The sequence below is a fragment of the Pavona decussata genome, unplaced genomic scaffold, assembly GCF_977016875.1.
Source record: "Pavona decussata unplaced genomic scaffold, jaPavDecu1.1 SCAFFOLD_61, whole genome shotgun sequence".
Lineage (NCBI taxonomy): Eukaryota > Metazoa > Cnidaria > Anthozoa > Scleractinia > Agariciidae > Pavona > Pavona decussata.
The window spans coordinates 29,542-55,533 of record NW_028145482.1 but is presented as its reverse complement, the minus strand read 5'-3'; the positions used below and the strand labels follow the sequence as shown (position 1 = coordinate 55,533).

General features: G+C 37.6%; 1 protein-coding gene across 2 annotated transcripts in view; it reads right to left on the bottom strand.

Annotated features, from left to right (window-relative positions):
- LOC146478922 (uncharacterized) overlaps positions 1-24,773 on the bottom strand; it is a 28,893-nt gene extending 4,120 nt beyond the window's left edge. For both annotated transcript variants that reach the window (XR_014864975.1, XM_085111177.1), the window contains exons 1-7: positions 24,628-24,773; positions 10,832-10,892; positions 7,651-7,758; positions 3,100-3,255; positions 2,849-2,929; positions 1,423-1,584; positions 176-250 (exon numbers count right to left, since the gene is read on the bottom strand). Coding sequence is in view for 1 of the 2 variants with exons in the window: in XM_085111177.1 (XP_084967303.1) it covers positions 176-250; positions 1,423-1,584; positions 2,849-2,929; positions 3,100-3,255; positions 7,651-7,758; positions 10,832-10,892; positions 24,628-24,773 (789 nt within the window). In the remaining variant the exon portion in view is untranslated. The remainder of the gene's footprint in view (positions 1-175; positions 251-1,422; positions 1,585-2,848; positions 2,930-3,099; positions 3,256-7,650; positions 7,759-10,831; positions 10,893-24,627) is intronic.
- Positions 24,774-25,992: the final 1,219 nt, after the last annotated feature.

The window sequence follows — 25,992 nt, the reverse complement described above, 5'->3', positions numbered from 1 at the left end:
TTTGTAGCCCTTTTACCCAGATTATAGCAGCACCACTGAGGAATATTGTGGCATGGGAGTAAAGAGCACTAACACTGATAGATTATCCAAAAATCGAAAGGCTTGACGATCTATCCCATTTCAATTTAAAAAAAAATGGGGGTTGGCGGGGGGAAGTAAGCTAATGATTAACTACCTTAGCTTGAGGAGTTTGATCTTTTCCACATTTGCTGGGCTTGACTGGCCATGCTGGACACTCCTTGTAATGCCACTGTAAATAAAAATCAATCAAGCAGGTTGAAGTTGATTCCTTCAAAAATGATGCTAGATACAGAGCTCTGGTTGAGACCACCCCCAGCCTTTGCAAGGTCAACTGGAGAAGGAAAGAAGAGAGGAGAAGAGAGAAAGAATAAGGAGGAGGGGAGCAAAGAAGGCGGGAGGAGTAGTAGAAAGATGAGTTGGAGGTGGAGAAAAAGAAAGTAGAGGAAGAAGAGGAGAAGGAAGAGGAGAAGGAGGAGAAGGGGGAGAAAGGAGGAAGAGTAGGAGGAGGGTTGAAGAAGGAAGAGGAGGGAAAGAAGAAGGAGGGGTAAAAGGAGAACGAGAAAGGAATGGGTGAGGAATCGGAGGAGGAGGAGGAGGAAAAGAAGGGAAAGAGGAGTAGAAAGAGGGAGAAGGGAGACGGCAGCGGAAGAGGACCTTGGAACATATTGGCATTTCTTTACTGAGATTCTGGCATAATATTCATGTCATTTACGAAACAGCTGGAAACAATTTTTTTTCGTTTTTTCTGTGGAATTACAGATACATGTACGTGCATGTAAGTAGAAGAATGACAAAACGAGAAACTCATATTAAGTAAAACAAAACGCTACACAAGGAGATACAGAAATATTCCTTTACTGCGCCTTTCAATAACATACGGACTTCTACCCCAGCTAACGATTTGTGTGTTTTACTGCCGTCAATCATAATTACACGGCGACCACAAAAATACAGAAACCGACAAAGTGGATCGAAATCCGCCAATCACAGTGCACGCACGACCTTTTTTCCCCGTTGAGCCAAACGTTTTTGTTTTTCAAGAACTCCACTACAGTGATTGACGGCAGTGAAAAGCCTAACGGTTGGTTGAATTTTGAGATTCAGAGTCTGCATGTTACCAAGATATCTAAAAAAAAAAAAAAAACATTTTCACGCATGTAGACATTGAAATTTTCTTGCTAAGATAAATCCCGTAATTTCACAAAGTTTCGATTACAAAAAATAAAACTACCAACTGCAATTTTGTATTGTAAGTGCAAAAACATTATTTAGACTGTTTGACTTGGGTAAAGTTCAGCAGGATGGAATCACCTTACGAGCAGTATGATCTGGCACAACACCTTTAATAATTTCCTAAAACCATTCTTCCAAAAAAACATAGTTTAGTATGAAGAAACATACCTCCCACATACTGAGATCAACTTGTCCTTTGCAGTATTTACATTTTCTTCCGTTGCAGTGAGGAAAAGGATGGAACGTTTCCAAGTGCTCAAGAAGATCATCTACCAACATATCGCACGAAGGATACACACAGTTTACCTTGCGATCAGTAGTAACGCTTGTCTGTTGAACGAATTTGAAGTTTAACCTACTATCAAATTGCACTTATTACACAAAAGCTCCCCTCTTCACTGGGCAACTAAAGAGTCGAAAAAACTCAGCGGCATGCGGGGTTTGAGTCAAGCACACCATGCTCTGCGTGTGAAATTAGCAAATTTAGGGTTAACTTAACGTTAACAGAATGGCTGATTTGACAGGATTTTTCCGAGGGGTTTGCAACAAAAGCATAGCCATGAGCATAACAGGCGAGCGTAAGAGAAAGGTAATTTTTTATCCTTAAGCTTATGCTTGCGTTTATGCACGTGTCGGGCCTGATATAACCGTTGTTATGGAACCAATTGGCGGATTTTCCAGTCTGGGCAACTTTAAGCAAATCTGTCAATTTAATTTTTGGCCTGTTTTACAGTTTAGCCGTTTGTCTCCATATCGTCAAAATTGTCTATTTGGCTGTTAGTTTAGCCATGAATTTGACACAAAATTGGCAAATTCACCAAAATCACAGTAACATTATCATGACAATGACAATAATGAAATCCACTTGGATAATCACAACCAATAGTGTAGAACATCCTCTCTAACGCTAAATAAAAGTAAAGGTTCAACCCTGTTTACAAACACAACGCAACCGACTCTTAATCGTGCGGGCCAGAACAAAGCTCACCTATGCTGTCATTTTCTAATCACATAACCCTGTTATGCATGTGACCAACAATTTATGGCCTTTCGGTTGTGATATAATCAGGGTTTAAACTGATTTACATTTCCTCGAAGTAAATTCTGAAAATAAGTCCAACGAGACTTTTATTTTGAGTATGAGACAGGAAGAGGCTGATGTTTTCAGTGACAAATATGCAGAGCAATAAAATTATTGTAGCTCTCTTACAGTGCAACGCGCCTCACCGGGCCACCAAACAAACTTTTTTTAAAAGTTAGCCAATCAGGATACCCGAATTTGATTAACGGTCACGCCTCCTTGCAAAGTCCAACAGGTACATGTAAGTGACACAACCAGAATTATTGAAAACATGTCGTTTTGTATTTTATGAACAAGGAGGAAGATATCCTGATTGCCTAGCTAGTAAAAAAAAGTTTGTCGGATGGCCACGGTACGGCGCGTTACACTGTAAACACTTCTTGTGTTTTTTTTTTTTAGCTAAACAGCCACAAATTATTGTAGAAATTCTGAGGATGTGATAGCACCTATCAGGTAATAGCATGATCTCAAGTCGTTCCAAGTAATGTATCTTAGTTAGAAATGCAAACTGACCTCTGCTACCTGTAAGCTGTCATTTAAGTCTCCCTGGCTTCCATTAAACTCTTCAGCCACTGAATGCTGCTTCTGTAAAGTCTACCATAAGCATGAAATACAATGAAAACAATGAAAACAATGAAAAATCCTAGGGTGGCTAAAGGGACTATTTTCCAACACAATTTTGAAGAGTACATTATTCAAATGTTAATGATTGCCCAAAAACATTTTAAATCATAAATCGATCACACAAGACATACAAAACTCACCATTGCACTTTCCTGAGGTAGTGTTCCCTCGTTGCAGTCTAGTTTGATGTCCACATCCATTTGACTACTATGTGCTGCGTTTGATCCAATTCCTTTTCCACAAAGTTCCATCTTTTTTCCGTCAAAGGTAGCAAAAGCACAATAACCTACATGTTCCTGTTTGGTGAAATTGCAACAAAAGTAAACTTGTGCATCTTAAACTAGTGAAAGCGGACCAGTTTAAAAATTGTCACTTATAAGACTACACATATAGCACGAATATAAGTAGAATAATGTTCCAACTGGCAAGACCAACTGATTGCATGCGACACAGAGAGGTTTTGTCAAAACTAAAATGTACACACCACGCCTGCCTCCTACAAGAGACAGGGAAGAGCACCAAATCACTTGAGAACACTTCTCCATGTACCCACCATACAGTATATATGGGTGTGAGAGTTAAAAGTATAAGAAACCATCAAACTTGCATGTAATATAACTATGTGGATTTTGTAAGGGTAGGCTTACCAAATGGCATAAACCACTCTTAAAATAAATAAATCACTTTGTTCGTGTCAACAGTGTTATAAGCACAGAGTATTCATATAAATGGATACTCTCCATAAAGAATTGGAATTGGAAAATGATGGTTCTAAAGGAGAGAGTGAAAACAAAGTACACTGTACCTGGAGAGCCTATTGAGCAACAATAACAAACTCATCTTAATTTATGACTAGTCCTTATATAGTCCAGGAATCGAAGCCAGGCCACATTAGTAGTGAGTGAGTGCTCTTACCACAACACCATCCCCGGCTGCACCTTTTTGATGTAATGAATTGGTGCAAGAATAATTTAGAAAACAATCAGCCAGGTGATCCTATTTAAATAATACTGCACCTAATCAGCTGACTTAAATGCAATAGCACAATTTGCTGTTAGCAAGATATTAGATTATAAACGAGTTCAGAAATGATTTTGTTGTGCCAAATTTAGTAAGAATCACAACTTTCTTAGATATTAGCATATTACTCATTTCACAACCATCTAACCGTGCAATCATTGTGCAACTCTAATTCAAATACAGCACGCGCAACAGCACCCTACAACAGCAGATAAAATTTCACACTGTAAATGTTTATTGAAAAACTCCTTTTTTTTCTATTTTGCATTATTCTGAACCCTCTTGGGGCCAAAAATCCAATGTTCCAGTGTTGATTGAAGTGAGAGTGAAGTTTTCATGGACTTGTCCTTTTCAAAATGTCCGCTAGATTTTACACTAGAGTGTTGTCAAATCGTGAAAAACAGCTAAGTTCTGGCTTTGGCAATTCCTACGCCTCTTCATGTCACATTTAAGGGAAACTATACAATGTAGCTGGATTTTTTAAAATGGGCCTTCTCAAGTCATGTTAGACTGCAAAACAGCCATATTTTTGCGTTTGGTCGAAATGCGAGGTCTCGTCAAGCAAAAGGTCTGGAGCAAAAGTGGAAACGTAGAGTGAGACTGGGGAGAGACGCTAAAACATGTGAGTTCGAGAGTGCAGTGCAAATGGGTTTTGCCATTAAAAGTTTTCATGGAACACCCTTTCAAAAATTCAGCTAGACAAACATACAATGTATATGCTAATTTTTAATTCAAACCTTGAGCTCAGCAATTAAAGAACAGTTGAAACACCATTCTTTTTTACCAGTCACTGATCTTTGCTTAAGTTGTTTAAGAAAACGCTTAAAACTTGTTAATGATCATGATTAATCATTAATCATGATGATGATCACCATCATTATCATCATCATCATTACTATAAAATTAAATGTTATTGTTATTTTTATATTTTGTTATTATTGTTATTGTTACATTTCTAAATCAAAATTAATGCAGCCATGACAAATGCTTTCTTGAAGTACCACATATGGTTCTGTACATGTACACCTGAGACTCAACACATAATGTATTGTGTGGGAGTGGAAGTCATACTCTAGAGGGACTCTGGCTAGTTTATCAGAGGATTACCTGCTAGCATTTTCTTTGCTGGTAACAATTATTCATGCATGCAATCGATCAGAAAGGTTCCTGTACCTGCTAAATTTACATCAACAAGAAAATATTATTATCTACACAAATTTTCTTAAATTATTCATGATAAAAAGATTAGAGAACAAAAATTCTTGACTCATCTGGTAAAAATGTAACACTCTTGTGTAATGTGAAAAACCTATCTTGATTTAATTTTAAAATGTTAGAGATTTTATTGTATTAATAAGTTGTTATCATTATTATTATTGGTTTTTTCTTTTTTTAATTATTTCTTTTAAATAATAATGATCTCTTTATTAAAATATTCCAAGCAAAATTTGTATTTACATGTTAAAAGTAGAATAAAGAACTATTAAAAACCTATTCTGTACAATGTTATTCAATTGCGGTTAAAAAAGAGAGTATTTCAGAGCAAAACAGAGCTATTTTCAAGCACAATTTTTTTAAAAAATAATAATAATTATAGTAAATTTAAATGTAAAAGAAATAAAAGTCATTCACATGACCAATCATACACTAAAATGAGAAAAATGAGAAAAATTCAAAAACCCCTATTAATCCTAAATGTGAAGAATGTTAAACGTTCTAATCCTAAAACCTCGCTAGCTGCTTATCGATTATCATTATTATTAATATTATTATTATTATTATTATTATTATTATTATTATCATTATAATTTACTATTATAATTATTAGTAGCAGTAGTAGTAGTAGTAGTAGTATTGCTTTTTAACAATGTTGGACATATAGATTAGGGATTTCATTTGAGCTGTAGGATGGATTTCCCAGATTTGCCTTCATGAATGCTTTTCAACAACACTGCTGACTACTATTAAATAAATAGTGCTGCATTTCCTTCATGCTTTTAAGATGTTTACTCTCCAGAACGTCTGATTAGGTGAATGTTTCTCCTACTAATTTTCCTTTTTTTTCTTTTTTTCAATGAACTAGTGTGACAAACGAATTGAAGCCGGCCAAATCTCACACATCATCCATACAGGTCAGCACTCCATTATGGTGCAATCACGAAAAAGCCAAACTGAGCGAATGTTGAAGGTGGCCAACTTGCCAAATCAATCCAGTGTGATCCAAAACTAATAAAAACAAATGGAACTGAGGAAGTATCTTGGGAACATTTTGTACCTGTTTTGTCATCTTTTCTTCCTGGAGGATTTTTCTTATATTAATTCATGTTACGGATTAAGTTGGAATAAGACAGGTCCTTCTGGTCAATAATTGCTTAATATTGAAAGTGTCTCTTTGAGTCAAACAAAATTGATGCGACAGCCACAGTCTTTACTACTACAGCATCGGTATGCTGCACTTCACCTTCTGTTAGGAACCACTAGTTATTATTACTATATAAGTCAAATAAATTAAATGACACTAGCAAAGTGCAAAATAATGTTTTTTGTATTAACTATGCATATTTCATGACATACACCTATTTCAATTAGGTTTATTCATGTACTCTTACCAAAACTGTACCCTTCCTTTGAAATTTGACTGTAAATTCACCTTACAGAAAGAAATTCATTCTTATCATACAAGAAACTCTCATTTATATCGTTTGCCTCTTTGTCGAAATAACATCAAACAATTTTCCGTTTTTCACCAAGGAACTAAATTTTACAACTCCTTGTGCACTGAAATCGTCAACTCGTCCTCCTCTGTCTCCTTTAAGAAAGCACTTAAGGCATTTTTCTGTAATAACTATTTAATTAGTAGTTTTCATACAAATGTGTTTAAGTGTTAACTTTTCTTATAGCTTTTCTTTTCATATTGTATCCTTCCGTTTGACATTGTAATTGTATCCATCGCGATGTTCTTATCTTCTTTTTTGATTTCATCTTGTAAAACAATAACTGAGGAGACCTAATTAATATAACCTTCATAGTTTCCTTTAGGTCTCCTCGCCATTGTTACATGTACATCTATTTGTTCTATTTTTTGTTTTGTTTTTTGTTTTCATTATATTTGTGGTGTGGCAAAATAAATAAACTAAACTATGCACTTGATACATTGAATAAGCCAAGGGCTTTAGAGCACAACTCATTAACTGTCTTATATTGAATTGCACTGACTCAAAATTTTTGCCTTGTTTTTCTCCAAAAATAAGTTTAAGCCAGTAAGAAAACACAGAGCGATGTTCTCTACCTAGATTGAAGGCCACATGGAAAAATTCCAACACTTTTATGCAAAAAAAAGAGCCTAAAATTCAACGTAAGACAGTTATCATTCACACATCATTCATTCAGATACAGTGTGTTAGCATCTTGTCTTGTTATTTGTCATGACCAGCTACTGAATGCAGTGCACAATCCGAGTTTTTTTTAAAAATTCTTGATTTGTCTCAAACAGTGTTTGATGAATTTTGCGCGTCTTTCCAAATCTTCTCAAGTTGACCATTCAATTTATCAGCCAGAAAGCCAGCTTTCTCGGATTTCTGAGCTGAGACCTGTATTCCTTATCTGGAACACTCTCAAAGAGTACTGCAAGTTGGTTAAGCAGCTTTATAAAATTATCATCTTACATGTACCTCAAAATTCTCCAGTATTCCTGTCCATGGACATCCCTCACTCAAGAACAAACAGTGAACTGATAAGTTGTGCACTTTGTCATTAAAGCTGTCATCTGCCGGCAAGAACTAAAAAAAAAAAAAAGATTTGCGCATTTATCATTACTATGCATTTCTCTTATTAAAATAATTCTGAGACTGTTCATTGATCCTTCAATCCTATACAGTAGATGCAAAAAAACAAAAATTCAGATTTACTGACTATACATGTACATAAAGTAACTTTGCAATGGGTTTGAATTCCTTTTGGCAACTCAAAAACTTATTTAATTTGTAACCAGGGGTTAGCTGCATCACGCTTTACATCAGGTATGCAGGACTGCAAACCTCAGACATCTGGCTCAGTCAAACTCACTGGATTAATGAATCAATACAGTTCGTAGCAATACAGAGTGTCCACAGTGACTATTTTTGGTACGGCCTACTTAAGTTGACAACTCTAGTGCCAAAAAAATTAGGGGTTCATTTTGCATTTCATGGGTCCCACCCTTTTTTTAATACCAGGACAGGAATGGATGTCACCAAGAGCCAGCTACTGGTGAATTTCACCCTCTGAAAAAGACCCAATCAACGGCTGAAATTTCAACAGAAGGTCTACAAATACTTACCCTGGGTACCAGAGGTTTTTCTCGCGTGCGGCGGGACTTGTCGGCCGAAGGCCGACACAGCTCCACGAGCGGCGAAGCCGCGAGAAAAACCTCTGGCACGGAGCGATGCTTTTTACCGTCCCCGTTGACCTTTGAGCTTTTTTATCGCATTACATTTACGCCAATCAGATTGGACGTCTCCAACTGTGATCATGTGGATCTGCACGTGAAGAAATGTCAGAAATGGGTTTCCAATTACAGAAGCTCAAGAGGTGTCAATTCGCTATGGCGTTCGCGGGAGTCAATACAACTCCCGTAAAGAAAGTTTTGAATCCAAAATCTGCCCTCTCTTGTCGCCTTTGTGGGGCAAGTGTTGCTAATAGTGGTTATTACAGCCTGACATCGGATACTGCCGAAAAGTTAAGTATTTGTTCGAGAATTTCTTCGTTATTCGGTGTTGAAGAAAACCTGTCTGTTGGGCCGCGTGTTCTTTGCAAGAAGTGCTTTCGACGCATTGAACGCTTTGAGGTTACGCTGAAAGAGTTGTCGTCCTTCAAGTCTCGATATATTGAAAATTTCTCTCGAAAGCGAGAGACAACAGTAATCAACTTTGTAAAGACGTGGATCTGATAGAATATCATATCCGTGATAAACGAACACCCTGCAATCTCACCGCAGGTTATAGCAACAACTTGAAATCACGAGTAACGAATTCCACGGATCCTATGTCTTCCTAGATGACATATATTTAGCGCTGCCTCCTAAAGACACGGATCTATTAGACTCTCATATACGTGATAAACGAACATCCTGCAATCTCACTGCAGATAAGCATGAAATCACGAGTCAGTTAAGAAATCCCCGGATCCTATGTCTTCATAAATAGCATTTATTTAGCGCTGTCTGATATCTTGCAGTTAATCCGAGCCGGTGAACCTAAACAAATGCCACAGAGCTAGCATATCCAATGGCATGTGAAGAACTTCTCCTAACGGCTCAGAATGATCATAAAGAAAATCTCCATTCAGTATATTTTAGTTTTTCCCTTCATGATCAAGATTAACATCTCATGAAGCAGAGATATGCTATAAAGGCTTTAAGACCAATCTTTTAGCGAACTGCAGGAGTCGTGCAGGCCCGTCAACACTTTTAAACTCTGCGTTGAATAAAATTCAATACCCCACTTGTTTGCTCATCACTTAACTTCTCTACACCGTCAAACCTTTCTAGCACATAGCTTATACTTTCCTTCAATGCCCTTTCCAAACTCTCACAAACCGCAATCACTACACTTCTCGCAGGAACGCTTACGTGATGTTAACAGCACAGTTGGAAATATTCTTTCACGTGCTGGTCTATTCTTGTCAACCAATTGTAGCGTCTGTTAGATTCAGAGTCCCTCAGGAGGTCGTTCGGAGCCAATCAGCCGTCTTGTCCAAAATCTGGACCAACTGATTTAACCGTGCTAACGATTGGTTCGGCGCTATCAAAGGGATGGCGCTCTGGTCCAGAGGCTTTTCGCGCGGGTCACTATAAAGACTTGACAGAAACCGGAAACCGCGCTAGAAAAGTCTCTGGCACCCAGGGTAACAAATACTTGGGGCTAATGTGTACAGTCTAAAAGAACTGGTTGGGTTAAGAAATGAGCCTGTTGAGGCTTTCCTAAGCTACATCATATCCCTGTATATACATGACTTGTAAATGTAAATGTTTACTTATATTTTTATTATTGTGGTGATTTTTTTTTTGGGGGGGGGAGGGGGGATGGGGGAATACATTTGGCAAGGACAAAGCTGGAAAACATAGAATTTGATCAAAAACATTTTATTAAAAATTAAAACTTACAATTGAAGGGATTTCAGGCAAGAATGCCCTTCTGCATTTTTGGTTTTTTGGTTTGCTAAAAAGTAACTGAAACTTTGACATGTGGACTTCATTTCAGGTCAGAAACATTTCAAGGTCATTTCAGGTCTGTATGTTTTCCACCTGTTTCCGCTTTGTTAGATTGACAGAGCACAAAACCATAAGCAATGGGATACGTTTTGCATAAATTTCATGTAACTTTTGGTTTAAAATCAACAGCAACATGCCATTAACTTCTTTTTGAGTACAGAAATCTTGTAGGGATTTTATTTTGACTTGGTTTCACTGAGGGCTGAAAAAGTGTTACTAATATTAAATGTTTCTGTATAGACATTTAAAATCCCCAATTAAACAATGAAGTATGTGGGAATACCAAGGAAGGCTGGAAAGGCTGAAGATAGGAAACAACGCTCTATAAACCCCCTCCCCTTCTCCAACACACACCCCAGGGATGCACTGGCTTGAATAAACCTGTGTGTTAATGGGAACACTGCCTCGTTTCCAGAGGCGAGGTTACTTAGTGATTAATTTTCCCCTGATGAACAGTATGGACAACCAGATTGTAATAATGACTATGGTATTCTTACTTAAGAAATAAAGACTAAGAAAATCTTTACATTAGTCTGAAGAAGTGAAAAGGATTCTAACTATGGGAAAAGAGTGAGGGCAGGGGTACACACTTGCATTCTCACCTCAACATAAAAAAGTGGCCTCCTAGTTTCTGGACAGTAGGACACTGCTCCTTTATTTTTCCTAGTAAACAAAGAGCAGTAATGAATCACTACCATACTTTTCTACAAGTTTTCAACGCTACATTATGGCTGCTAATAACAATCATGTAAAATACTTCTCACAACAAAATCTTACAAAAAAAAAAACAGGGAAGTGTCACCATGACTTGATCATTGTTGGCATAAAGGATACACAACAGTACATGTATGTCATATATGTTGTAGTTTAAAATGAATTTCAGGTTAAAATGATTTGAACCTAGTTTGATTTTTATTCTCCTTTGTCTCCTAATCATTATCATATTTTGGAAACAAAGAAAGTGAAATTCAAACTAGGTTGAAGTCATTTTAACCTGAAATTCATTTTAAACTACAACACATACACCTGTAGCTTATAATAATTATTATTAGTTGCATAACATCTCTAGAACACCAGGCAAAAGAACCAAATTTAATTATTGAAAGGAACAACTCATGATCTGTCAGTATCACGTGTTTGGAAACATAAATGGAAGAACTTGAAAAATGTTTGTTAACGCAATGTTTTTCAATGTTACCCTAACGTTTTTCAAGTTACAAATAGAGGGACACTCATCAACACTACTTGTATACTAGGGTGGTAAGCTGACTGGTTAGCTCAGTTGGTATTAGCACCGCACTAACACACAGGAGGTCGCGGGTTCAAACTCCGGCCAGACCATCACTCAGTGTCTTTAAATAACTGAGGAGAAAGTGCCGCCTTTATGATGGCATCTGCAAATGGTCAGACTTTCTAGCCTTAGCTTCTCGCATGATAACCCTTGTGAAAATTTTTCCGAGATCTCGGCCGAGATCTCGCCAAATGTCGGCGGCCAAAAACGCGCCGAGATTAGTGGCGAGATCTCGGCAAGATGAAAATCTCGGCGGCCAAAAACGCGCCGAGATTTCGCCAAATCTCGGCGGCCAAAAACGCCCTGAGATTAGTGGCGAGATCTCGGCAAGATGAAAATCTCGGCGGCCAAAAACGCGCCGAGATCTCGCCAAATCTCGGCGACCAAAAACGTGGAGAGATTAGTGACGAGATCTCGGTGAGATGAGAATTTCGGCGGCCAAAAACGCGGCGAGGAATCCCTGGCAGGATCTCGGCGAGCGAGCCGCAGCGGTGTACTGAAAATTTGCTCAGTTGTTCGAAGCCCGTTTAAGCTAATCCTGGATTAACGCAAACTTTGACTCGAGTGTAACTGCTAATCAACAAAGATTCTTCGAAAAGATTTTTGGCCCTCAGCTTTTACTTAGACTTTTCTTTACCTTTAGCTCGAAATTAGTCTTTAAAACCATTTTTAACGAGCGCGATGAAAAGCGCCGATTAACTTCTAATTGTGGATTAGCGTTAATCGGCTTTCGAACAACCCGGCCCAGACGTGAAAGTAAAGCTTTTTGGTTTGAAATTCTTAATCAGCGGAATAACATTGGAAGGATACTTATAACCGAACTACGTTCTCAAGACACCCCTAAGCATTTTCCACGAAAAAGTGAATATATAACTTCTGTAAGTAAACAACCACTTAACTTACTTTCTACCGTATCATTTGAATCATTACGGCTGGGAAATCTGGACAAAAGAGCGAAACTAAGCGGTAAGCTTATGATGTAAATGAATTATGTCAACTAACTGCTTCAAATTGGAAACGAATATAGAAGTTGTGAATCACCAACAATTTATTTCAAAAATTTTACCTTCGAGGTTTCGAGTTATAAAGATGAAATCGTTCGTGTAGCTAATTACGCTTTGTGAAAGCTTCTATCGATTTCTTAAACAAACTCTTTTACTCTCAGTGTTTCTTTAAGCTATTAAGTAAGATGAAATACGGATAAATAATATAAGAAACTAACCTCTTTCTCAATCAAGACATACAAGGCTGTGGAAGAAAGCCATTAAAACCTCAATTCTCGCGCAAACTTGATGGTCACTTCCACTGAGTTGATTCTTAACACGCTTATAGCTTAACGAGCTTGAACATCCTTTTAGCAAATTTTAAGTCCTCCTTCTTCAGCACATTAATTATCCAGGACATTCCGTAAAAAATGTACGGTGACTGAGTTCAAAGTGTGCAGTTCAGTTTAGTTCAGTTAGTTCGGGTACCGTAGTTTGTTAACTTAATCAGCATCATTTTAGTTGACCAGTGCCCATCATATCCCTTGTGTGCTATTCTCCGGTTGACCACAGGTTCTTTTATCATGATTTCCAGCCATAAACAAATGGTTAACTTGTCATGAAGCTTAACTTTTCATATTTAATTTTTGTGGCCTCGCAAACCTCAACTTTCAGTCAAACTTTTTTTTCACCTTAAGCGAGCATCGCCGGGTGGCCAATCTCGTACCCAGAGTCTTCAGGCTTTTTGGTCAGCGGGCAACGCCGGGACATCAAATTTTATTACCGCAGGACAGATTCACTGGCGAAAAATGTCTGCGCAGGCGCTGTGCAAATTATCACGTGATGGGATTCCGTGAATCTTATTGGTTCTTTGATGAAAACTGCCCACAAGCAAGGAAGGGAAAATGGCTGCCGTAGGAGAGTCGAGTACCTGTTGCTTTTGCCAGTTCTGTGAGAGATCAAGGGCAGTTTTATCGCCGATTACAAGTGAAACGTATTGTCTAAAAAATTTTACATTGCGGTAACGTTTGACTCGGAGATTCCAACTTGTGATCGAGTAGAAATCGGTGATGTAAAACGTTGTTCTCGCTGGAAAGAGCTGCGAAAAAGGTATGTTTTTGTCACATTTTATGATAATGCAAGTGTCTTGCGACCTGGTACAAAAAGTTGTTATATAGAGTCAGAAGAGCAACTCTTAGGCTTTAGGAAGATACAGGAATTAGCTTGTACCAGGTGGCAGGGAAGGTGCAGCTGTATATAATCTGTTGCCCATTTTTTGCACCAATTTTGGCCTACGCGTGAGTAGAATGTGGATGGTTCGATTTAGGGAAAAATCTGTACAGACTGTAATCGTATGATGGCGCCGATCTTGTTTTTGAATACGTAATTAAGCTCTCTATACATCTAACGATTCCCAACTATTTCCAGATCAGATATGTTATATAATTTTGACCAATCTGGGCTGGAAACCTCTATTTTATGAATGCTTTTCAAATAGAGTTCCCAGATACCTTTTTAATTCTTTTAATGTGAGAAACCATGACATCCACCACTAGAAAACTAGAAATAATGATAATTTTTGAAAAAGTTAACTTAGAATGCAAGAAGCACTTTTTTCTACAAAGGTGCAAATTTTTTTTCAATAATTCTTAGAATTTATGACTGTTTGAAACTTCCTTGTAATGTTTAATGTTCCCAGCATATTGTGATCTCCTTTTATTTTTTTTAACAGCACCTGCATTGATAGCAGTTTTCTTCTTAAAACTGATACAGCAATCCTGAATAAATATGTTTGAATTATAATTATTATTATTATTAATTACGTTATGCTACGTTATCATACCTGCCAACTCTCCCGGTTTTCCCGGGAGTCTCCAAGTTTTTCATGAAATCTCCCGGTCTCCCGGGTAGAGCACCAAATCTCCCGGGAAATACCTACCCCAGTCTTTTTGAGATATGTTTATTAATATTGGTTATTTCTCGTCGGGTCATCGCTGCCCCCCCTCCTCCCCCCCCCCCCCCCAACTGAATCCCTAAATGTAGGCTTGATGTCACGGTTCTGCTCGGACCGCGGAACAAAGAGAACAGATTTCTAGACGTCTCCAGATTTTTGTACTCCGGGGGTTGACAGGTATGCGTTATTATAAACAGTTATGCTCATATTAAACTGAACAATTGCTAGTCTATTAAATTGCTCATCTTGTGCACCACTGTAATAAGTCAAAGGAAAAGCAAGAAGAGTGTACAATAGGTTGATTTCCTTACTAGTAATATTCAGTCGTAAATGTTAAGTCACTGAGTGGTCGCGACCGAAGGGCTTGTAATATGTTCATGAATATTTTGCTCAGAGAAAAGAGGAGACACTTACAGTTTTTAACAAAGGTTATTCCCTGCATATTTCTTCATTTCAAACTACATGTATGCAAATTAATGCTTGGAATTTATGTATTATTGAGCAGATATAATTACTAAATAAGTAAAGTTTTCAACTTTTCTGTCGGGATGATTATTCACTAGACAACCTAAAAACAATGCTGTTTGTAGATGATGTACAGTTAAAATATATCAAATAAGAGTTTCAAGTTAAAACAGTTTTGAAAGAATTTGATGGGGTGGTTACATGATCGATTAGTCAGCATATGATGTAACATCCAGTTTTTTTTTTTTGTTTTATTTTAATTTTTTTATTTTCCCTCTTCGTGTTAATGTTTTCTCAATTTATTTATTTTCAAGACAAATGTCTTACTTAAATGGCATGTGCAACTGAGTAAAGCGAATTAATCTAATATTTCTCTATTCACATGGATTCAAATCCAATAAGGATTGTTACCTTAATGCTAAGCAATAATTTTCCACTCTTTATTTTTTATACCACATCCATGCTGCACAACATCATCATTGTTTTTGATGGGGTCTTAGTTTTCAAGGGATCTTATTTTTTACTCCATGGTTGTTTATTTTAAATTTCATATTTTTAAATAGATAGTCCAGAAAAATAAGATGAAGCAAATGGTAAAACATAAAAACATTTACATATTACATTTACACTAGTAATAATTATTACTAGTGCCACCAGACTTAAAAACACTAAAAATACACTGTAAATAATGGAAAGAAAGAAGTTATGCAAAGGATCTTGAATTACTTGCATTTATTAATGTTGGCTTAATTATTGATTCTTTCTTTAGGGTTGGCAGCATTGAAAGAGGCCTTGAAACCAGAGAAGTGTTCAAGTGATAGGACATCTTTTGTTCACTTTTAGTGCCATCTAAAATTTCTTGCCACCAGGAAGATGAAATAAATGTTATAAAATAATTGCAGTTTGAGAGTTTTGTTATGCTCATGCGATGCTTACATAGTAGAAAATTATGAATTCCAAATGAATTAAAAATGGAATTTGAGAAACTCTAGCATATCCCTGAGATAAGCAAACTAGAAGTTATTTGTAAACCTTTTTCTTCAAAACATTGGTATTATTACCCATATTTTTCCTTAATTTCTGAGCACAGAAACACTGCAGCCTGGTTAGCAAAGTTGGTTGAGTACCAGACTGAGCAGCAGTTGGCCTGGGTTCGATTTTTGACCAGACAAACTCTCAGGGTCTTTAAATAACTGAGGAGAAAGTGCTACCTTTGCACTGTCACCTGCAAATGATTAGACTTTCTAGTCTTCTCTGATAAGGACAAAAAACCATAGGCTACATCTCATTGTACTTTCACTTAAATCTGACTCTGTGGGACATAAAAGAACTGCTAGGGGGCAGTGTGGTCGAGTGGTTAGGGCGCCGGACTTGAAATCGGGTGGTCCCGGGTTCAAGTCCCGCTCTGACCGCTAGCTGGAGTTGTTTCTCGGTGGCCCCAAGTTCAACTCCTCGGACGCGCTTGTAAATAGCCAGCTGGGATTTTTAACCATGTTATTTTCAATTTATATTATTTCTTTATGAGGTTTAATGCTCGGCCCCACTAGCACTTGTGCTATAAACACTGCCGAGGGTAAATAAAGGTTATTATTATTATTATTATTATTATTAGGGGCATAACAAATCTCTGTCAGTGACCACCCCTAGTGTCTATCACAAATCCAAATTCACTGTACAGGGTTATTTCTAACTCATTACTTCAGACTGCTTAAGCCGCAGATTATTATTGTAATCTGCAGCTTAAGCAGTCTGGCAAACTGCCCAAAAGAGTGTTGCAAATTATCCCTGAAAAGCCCCATGAGGAGTGAATAAGATAACAAAATGAAGTAAAAACCAACTTTTTTTCCTTAAAATTCTTTCGTTTTGAAGGTAATAGCAAGTCATTGAAGCTGAGAATTTGTCTTCAATGAGAGGCCTTAAGGGTTGTGCATTTGAATGGCTTTTTGGCCCTTGGGGGCACAAATTTGAACAATTAACCTGTCACCCTAAGTTTACAAAGTTCAAATACCTGGAGGGTTGCTTGGGGATGGGGGGATGTTGAAGTTTTTACTTGATCAGTGCATTTTGTCAATAATCAAAATTAATAAGCTATCACTGAAATGGTACAATATTAATTTGCTTACTTACAAAGTGAAACTGCATGTAAGCTCTCTTGTATGAAATTTCTCTCTTGGATGAAATTGAATATGAATGGATATAAATGGAGAAATTTACAAGCAGTGGTCACTCTGTGGCTGCCCACTATTTGCTTTTAAATCTTGTTTTAATATTTTTGGTACCAGAGTAAACAATGCAATATTTAGAAACAAATAATTCTACTTCCCATGTTTGAGAGAGAATTGCCTTTTATTTGTCTTCATCTGTGTAACAAACAAATGTAATAAATTTTCCATTATGTTACCATGGAAATTCATTACCATTAAAGATATTGGATGATAACATTGTAGCTCGCTGTCAGTGATAACATTTCATGCTGTTAAGCACCAATGGACACTTTCTGTCTGGAATAATACCGTGTACATGACATTCCTTCCATTCATGTGTGCATGTGCTTTGTTGTTATTGACATGCATATTATTTCTGAAACTACACATAAGTAAAACACAAGACACAAATTTCAGTGTAACTTACCATTTTTTTATCATGTTTATAAATTTGTGGCTCAAATTTAACTTTTACTAACTTTTAGTTTTATTTCCCTTTCTTTTTGTGTTCGGTGATTTATGTTATGGGTATAAACTAAAAGAAAATATTTATACTGAAACAAACAAAAATTTGAACCACAACATTTACATTAATGAAAATAACAATGCCACTTCAAGTCTGTTATCAAGCTACTTCAGGTCTGTTGTTAGACCTTATTGGAATAACAATCACTCACTGAAACCCACATCAGTTGTTTTGTTTTGTAGAGACAGAGCTTGTAGCCTGTCTTTGAAATAAAAAAGAACAGATAGTCAAGTATAGTGTTTGTTCGTAGAATTTTCTTTTAACTTACGCTCGCAATGAAATGTCTGAAAGATAGTACCTTTGCAGTGGAAATGTGGGCCGGTATTAAGTAGGGACATTTCCCCCTATCCTATCACATAAAAGGTAAAAAATCTTGAGGAATTTATTGACTTGAGCTTAATCCATTGTTGTGAAAGTAGACATCAGCATTACCAGTATTCATTTGCTTCTCGAGAGGCTCTCATCCAGTTACGAAGGTAAACCGCGCAATTTACTTACGTTTCTACTCGAAAATCGAGTCATAGACTCATCGGATTCTCTCAAATTACCATGGCACTCTTCACCTGCTCTTGTTTTTCTTCCTAAATCAGCAGGTCCGCAATTCAAGATGAGCATTACTCCACACGTATAGCTCTTGGCCGAGAACAAGACATCTCATATATCGATCACGTGCACCCTTCACGCGACAAACGTTTATGTCCGTCTGTTTTCTTCCTCTTTTGTGCAAACTTTAAACCCTCTGTACAAAAAAACTACGTTACAGAGATTTCACGACAAGGACAGTTTGAAAATTTTACGCTTATGTCTTCAGGCTGGTCGTAAAATTTTGAAAAGTCCGCAATCGTGCAGATCACCGGCCGCCATTTTGATAGGGATTGTTGTTACGGTCCAGGCTCCGCGCGTCGCGCTGAACTACTAAGTCACGTGGTTGAATTTCGGCCAATCAGACATTTTTCGCCAGTGAACAGGTCCCCAGAGTCTTCCCGGCGTTGCCCCGCTGACCAAAAAGCCTGAAGACTCTGGGTACGAGATTGCCGGGTGGCGTGATTGAATTAACCAATCACATCGCCCAATTCACGTTGTTGTTGGGGACTTTCGCGCCATTTGTCAAGTGGCAAGCAAGTTGTTTACGAGGATTGAGAGACAGATTGTGAGGGAAAAGAGCACAATCGAAATATGTCGACAACTGAAGACAGTGTAATGAAAAGGGAAAGAACGCGTTTTTAAAACTTGTGCTACCTGTACCGAAAAATCGTTCGCAGCAGGCATTACGACATGACTGAAACGGCCTTTTGAGGGACAAAAATCGCCTTAAAAGGTGAGTTAAAGATTTAGACAATAAAACGATAAGATTATCAGGTCAATGAATTCATTTTATGATAGTAAATAAATATGTTAACGAGCGTCCGGTATGAGTAGCGTTCCTCTCACTTTTATCTTAAGGACGGTGCCTACTATTGTTACTGCGCATACGTTCTGCGCATCTCGAGATACTTGGGTTTCCTATGGGTGGTACCTACTAATACAGGGATAATTTTGCGCGGTTTAAAACTATACGGAGAAAGCAGAACTTAGCAAGTGCTTTTGGTAACTCAAAAGAAAATTGGGGGTAGCCACGCATTTTTCAGAGATAATTAAGCTTCAATTTAGGGAAAAATCCCATACATTCCTTTATATTTTGGCGCTTTTTAGAGATATAATGGCTTAATTATCTCTGAAAAATGCGTGGTTACCCCCAATTTTCTTTTTGGATTCCAAGAGGCCTTGCTAAGATCTGCTTTTCCCGCATAGTCATAAGCCTCACAAAAATACTTCGGTATTAGTAGGCACCGTCCTTAAGACGCGCACTAATATTAATCTGCCGAAGCGCGATCTCGACCAACAATTTAAATCAATTAGTTGAAGCTCATCAATTTCCAGTTATAGCATGAAAAAAATGAAAGCAAACAATATTTTCACCGAGGGTTAAGCTGAAGTTTTAACTCATTCAAGCTCGTAACTTAATCCTTACCACTGAAGAGTTCACATGTCTTTGTTTCGAATCTGGAGAAGATCGCGGTGTCTTGTCGAGATCGTGGTTGTCTCGGCAAGATTTTGGTTTTCTCGCCGAGATCACATTTGTCTCGGCGAGATCTCACCTGTCTCGGTGCCCCTAAAAATCTCGCCGCGAATCTCGCCGAGATGGAAGACGCAACCGCAATCTCGGCGAGATATCGCTGAAATTTTTCGCCCTCTAAAAATCTCGCCGCGAATTACTGAAATCTCGCCGAGATCTCGCCTCCCTTGGCGAGATTAACGCAATCTCGGCGAGATCTCGCTGAAAGTTTTACCCTCTAAAAATCACGCCGAGAATTACTGAAATCTCGTCGAGATCTCGGTTACCTCGGCGAGATCTCGCCTACCTCGGCGAGATTAACGCGATCTCGGCGAGATCTCGCAGAAATTTTTTGCCCGCTAAAATTCTCGCCGAGAATTACTGAAATCTCGGCGAGATCTCGGTCAACTCGCCGAGATCTCGCCAATCTCGGCGAGATCTCGCTGAAATTTTTGCAAGGGAAACCGTATGTGACATCTCACAACACTTGTACAGTCTTCCCATCTGTGGGATGCTAAAGAACCCACACACTGTTTGCAACACAATAGCATCTTATAGCCTATTGTAATTTTATTGTTTTCTGTTGAATAGATTCATTCTCACATTTAATCACTTGTAAACCGCATGAAACGATATGCCTTGAAATGCAGCCATTGTTTGGAGTCGTCACGCAGGAGACTAGTCTTGGGACTGTTTTAGGTGGATTTCCACTGTCGAATAATTTTACGTGCGCGAGCCATTCAAACATTTTCTCTAGCCATCTAAATTGATGGCCATAGATTACATGTACGTGTCCCACCTATGAGGATTTCTGTAAACAGATCCAGGAAACAGATCGAGCGAGTGATTTGCCTTCCTCAGATAAATATACCTTTGCATGACCGACATGCATTATCCGACAATAATATAATTATAAATGTAATGTATAAACTTCCTTCATCTTCTTCTTGAAATGTTCAAGTTAAATCAAAATCTTACTAAGGAATTTATTACCTCTAGACATTTAAAATATCTTTCCTCTCTTTCTCAAAATCAATGGTTTATTACTGACATTAATGTGCGGTACGCTTTATGTCAGTCTCAAAAGTAAGTATCTTGTCAGCTTTTGCAAGCGTGCATTCAATGGTGTAATTTGCTTTTAATCCATGCTTTTGTGTATTTACTTACCTAAGAGGTCGAAAGAAATATTTTTGTCTGTACTTTTGAAAATTGGTGTTTTATACTGTAAAGAAACGGACCATTTTACAAGTATTAATGAAAATTGAAAATATGCAAATAATTTGCACGGAGCCTTTTCAATTGCAGCAGGCAGCCGACTGTGTTCGTTTGTAGTTTTGCTGTAGGTAAAGGAAATTATTACGGACAGACTGCATTGAAAATTTTTTTTTCTTCATTGTAGTCACAAAATGTAATGAATAAATTAATTGGTGACCCAAAATCTGATGCATAAATTATTTTAACCTGAATTAAACTCTGTTCTCTCCTAGAGGGGATATTTTTGTCCTCTATTGTTGTCATTGTCTTCAACAAGCAAGGTCCAATCAGAACCCATTATCTGCATGTGTCAGGAGGGTGGGGACAGAGTCTTTCTTCTAGTGTGACATCACATACCCATGATCTCAAGCTGTTGGAACTTTCAGCGGCCATATTGTTTACAAGTTTTAGACTCAAAAATGCATTTCTCAGAAAGAAAATTGACCCTTTTGAAGTGGTAAATTGAAAGGAGAAGTTCTAACAAGTACTCAACAGTTTAAATGGTGGAAATTGGCGGACAGTTCACGGCAAAAAAAAATTAGGTCTTGACTGACCAGATTGTGTTTTGCGGACTTTGTAAAACTGATGCCTAAACATTACATTTAGGAAAAGCTTTTTGTGTGTTTTTCTTTGTGTTTTTTGATGAAACATTACATAACCAGAATAGAACGTGAGTCAGGCCTAGGTCATTACATTATATGACATACGGTATGATGATAAGAAGCGTAACACAAGCTGTATACCGAAACAACATTATGCTATCTTTGTGACTCAAACTATTCCATTAGCTCAATCATGACACAAGAATACATTTCCACATGTACTTCGTGCTAAATATACACCAACTGATCCTACGTAATCGCCCATAGGTGTCTTGTTATGCTTGAATATTGCACCAATGCTATTTGACGCTTGGCAGGCAAAAAAGCTTCATTGATTATACAGTACAATACAATACATTTATTTTACGTGGTAAATATTCTTAGCTAATCAGCTACTTTACAGACATACCATGAAAAAAAAATAAAAAGATGAAAAATACTTGACGTGGAAAACAAACAAAAGCAGCACACATGCAAATTACAAACAAAATTAATCAAAGTATGACAACACTAACAACACTTCATTCACCATTTACAATCAATTTGTTTGAAAATTTTCTGTTCTGAGTCCTGCATGGATCTCTTATACCAGATTTACTGAGAAATAAACAACATGTGATATTAGTCGAAATTTTTCGTATTGACGTACATGTACGTTTTGGTCTCGAGTGACAGTAGCTCAACCCATGCATGTCAGCGATGCATTAATAGGGAGTTTAAGAAACGAGGACGGCAACGGTAACGAGAACGTCATTTAAAAATATAACTTCTCGTTTTTGTAACTCTTTCACAATCATTTAAATTTGTTTAACTTGGAAAATGCTGGCGAACTCTCCAGGAACTAAATTAGTATGAACGACGTCAAAGTAAGGAAAAATAAAGAAGATTTTGCGTCATACGCTCCCGTTCTCGAGAAAACCTAAAATTTGGTCATTTCACCTTGTTTTTTTGCAGAGGACGGTAAAGAAATGTACCAAAATGTAAAACGCACGTGCAAAGCGATTGTTTTTGCTCATTAAGCCCATTGTTTTGTGGCGTTCTCGTTACCGTTGCCGGCCTCGTTTCTTAAACTCCCTAATGAGATCGTAAGAGGTGGTTGTGGTTTCCGTAAAAATCTCTTAGATAAATGCAGCCTTATAAATAACAATAGATAGAATAAGTTCCAAACATTAGGAACTGACGCAAAATTAGAGGGATTTGTGTGGAGTCATAGGGGCATAACAGAGCTAATATCTCGCCCCCAAATTGCAATAAGATGCTCATTTTTGGCAAGTAGGCATTTTTCATCATGCTCTTTCCAAATATACTAACAAATTCCATAATTTTATAAATTTAGTTTTGGTGACGTCATCACTTTAGGACTCTATTATTTAACAATTGAAGGGGTGCCTGGAAAAAAGCCCTACACTGTAGGTGACTTCTGATAAATTGCTAGATTCTCCTTCCAATTTTCATTGTATTGGCTTGTGAAACAAAAGGAGAATTTGACCTTCCATCAAAAGTCACTTAGGGCCTTATTCCACGCACCCCTTCAATTATTCCATGAGCGCGCGTTGGATAAGAGATGGTAAATAGCCAACGAGGCGCGAAGCGCCAAGTTGGGTGTAACCAATCTCATATCCAACAGGCGGGAATGGAATAATTGTTTTATTAAATTCTCCCCGTTTGGATATTGTTGTTGAAGTTTACTGAATTTTATTTTAAGTAAAAATTTCTTTCAAATTAAAACGACTGGATGTTGAGGCAACTTCCAACTAAAGCGACAACGTAATGATCACATGACACGCGCAGCTCTTTGCGAACGGAGTTGAATGAAAAATCGAAAGCAAAGTAGATCGGACACAGCCTGACATTTTAAATTCAAGAAAAATTCAAGTGTGCAAGTAACAACCTTTCTGAGACAAGCATTCAAGTGCTTTTGAAGTTCCAGCTCATCGAGAAGCGTTATAGTTGTGCACATTTGAGCAAATGTTTTGCTGTGTGGTGCTGAGCGAAGGAAGGGATCAAGGACGGCTTTTTTATGCTGAACTGAATTCCTCGCAAAAAAAAAAACACTTTAAGGCAAGCCCAGTCCAAGTGTACGAGGTACAACCTCACTACGACAAGCATTTAGTGCAAGTTTTTGAAGTTCAAGCCTATCGAGAAGCGTAAGAGCTGTGCACATTTGTACAAATGTTTTACTGAGTGGTGCCGGGCGACGGAAATGAACATTATGGCCGCCGCTCGTACAGATTTCATAGATGAACTTTTGTGACTAAAGCCCTCGTAAAAGCGTAGAAACAGAAAGGCAGGCATTAGGCTCTTCTTGAGAAATTTCTTCAATCGGTTTTAACCTCTTACCACCAGGATTTGCAAGCCATCCTGAAATTTTTGAAGGTAACCGGTTGTTATTGTTGTTGTTGTTATGTGATCTAAATCCTAAAATCGTGCAATTTTTCTGATTTTAAAGGAAACTTCAGAGATACGTACCATTAAATAATTGTGGCTTTTGTTGTTGTTATATTGAGATGGCATTGTCTGGTATTTCTTTCTTTTCTTTTTTTTTCCTCCATTTTTCCGAAGAAACTTTCACTTCCCGCCGAAAAATTTTTTTTAGCTTAGCAACACCTGGGGCAATCATTTTCCATATAAGGTCAAACTACGGTATATGAGCTGATAACCAGGATTTAGTGAACCAATCAGAACACTAGAAACGCAATATCCGAGGCTGAGAATTTAATAATTACACATAATCACTTAGAAAAGCCATAAGGGAAAACATGTTTTTGAAGTTATTTTTAAATGAGTTGTGTGAGTTGCCTATGGCTCATTCTTTCTATAAAAATTATAATTATATACATTTGTACCATCTCAGAAGTGGAATGATGTGCTATGATCTTTATCTGAGTATAAAAACATAAATTATTAGAGCAGCAGTTTTACCAAATGAAGTACTAAAAGTGTCAATAATATTACTTTTTAATTTAAGCTTTTAATTTGCTCGAAAATAATTTAGGATTTCAATTAATCATTATTTTAACTTACCGGAAACGATGTTCAACACAGGAACTACAGAAAAAGTGACCACACCCTGCCCTTTTTGCACCTCGTAACACAGAACCACAGCATTCACAAAGAAACTCTTTGTCAAGATTCTTCTTGTCTATGTCCAAAATGGCGTAACCTGGCATTCTGCAAATACTGATCAATCACATCAGTTCTGTTTCCCTCACTGGTTTCGGAATCAAAGGCTCTCTAGGGAGCCTCTTTTTTGTTACATTGTTCAAACTCTGATTGGAGGCACTGGACTTTAGGAGATGCTAACTGCAAAACAAAAGGAAAAGTGACACTATAACAGTAAAGTTCCGGTCCGAGTATTACGGGAACTTGCAAGATTTCTGCACAGTCCCATACATAAATAATTTATGTATGGGACTGTGCAGAAATCCCGTAATATTGTCATGATGTACCAGGCTGCAGTTTACATACAACTAGTACTGGTTACGCCAAAGATCTTTGGTGTGGTTTCCAAATCACTTGGTACACTGGCATACAATCATGGTCCTTGGCGTAAAGTGGCATAAGACAGAGGTAGATTACCTCATGGACCTTGGCATGACTTTTAAAAACTTCTACCATTCAAATAAGCTATGTACATTGTTCTACAAAAAATCCAGGATTTCTCTCCCAGTGTAAGGATTTAGAGTCTACAAGCAGGGAGCAGGGAGGAGACAAGGCATGCATGGCAGTCAGGGTACTAAACATTTTCTGGTGTAGGTGACTTGGCCACCATTTGGCACAGAACTTCGAAATTCTCGGCATGTTTAAGAATAATTACTGGTTCATGCTTAGCGTGCTTATATCAAGGTATGGATGCCCACAGGAAGTTTGGAGAGCACGAGAGAAGCTTAAGAGTTGCTCAAGGTGTAGCCGAGAGCAACTCTAGCTTCTTTTAAGAGTGCTCTCCAAACTTCCCAAGTTGCATCCATAACTCGATATACACACAGCTAAAAGCATGGGACATTTCTTTTATAACACAGTGACAACAAAGCAGTACATGGAAAATTCTCTCAAAGTGCTCTATTATAGAAAAACAAAAGTTCTTATTGGCTGGTTACAAATACACCATAATGGTATGGTCTGAACGAAAATGTTTCATCTGAAATTGTCAATGAAAATTTGCTTCTTTGAATTAGTTTAAAGTCAATGAAAATGTACACAAACGAGTTTCCAAGCCCACAGAATGTTTAAGTACTCAAATGTTCAAATCAAAGTTAAAGGCTTGAACAAAGGTTTGAATAAACATGATGTTTATGTTGTGCACGGTACAGTTGGAGAAGAATTAATTCCATGAAAAAATTGGGTAGTTCTTCACTGTTTTCTTCCATTTCTGAGGAAACTTTGTAAACA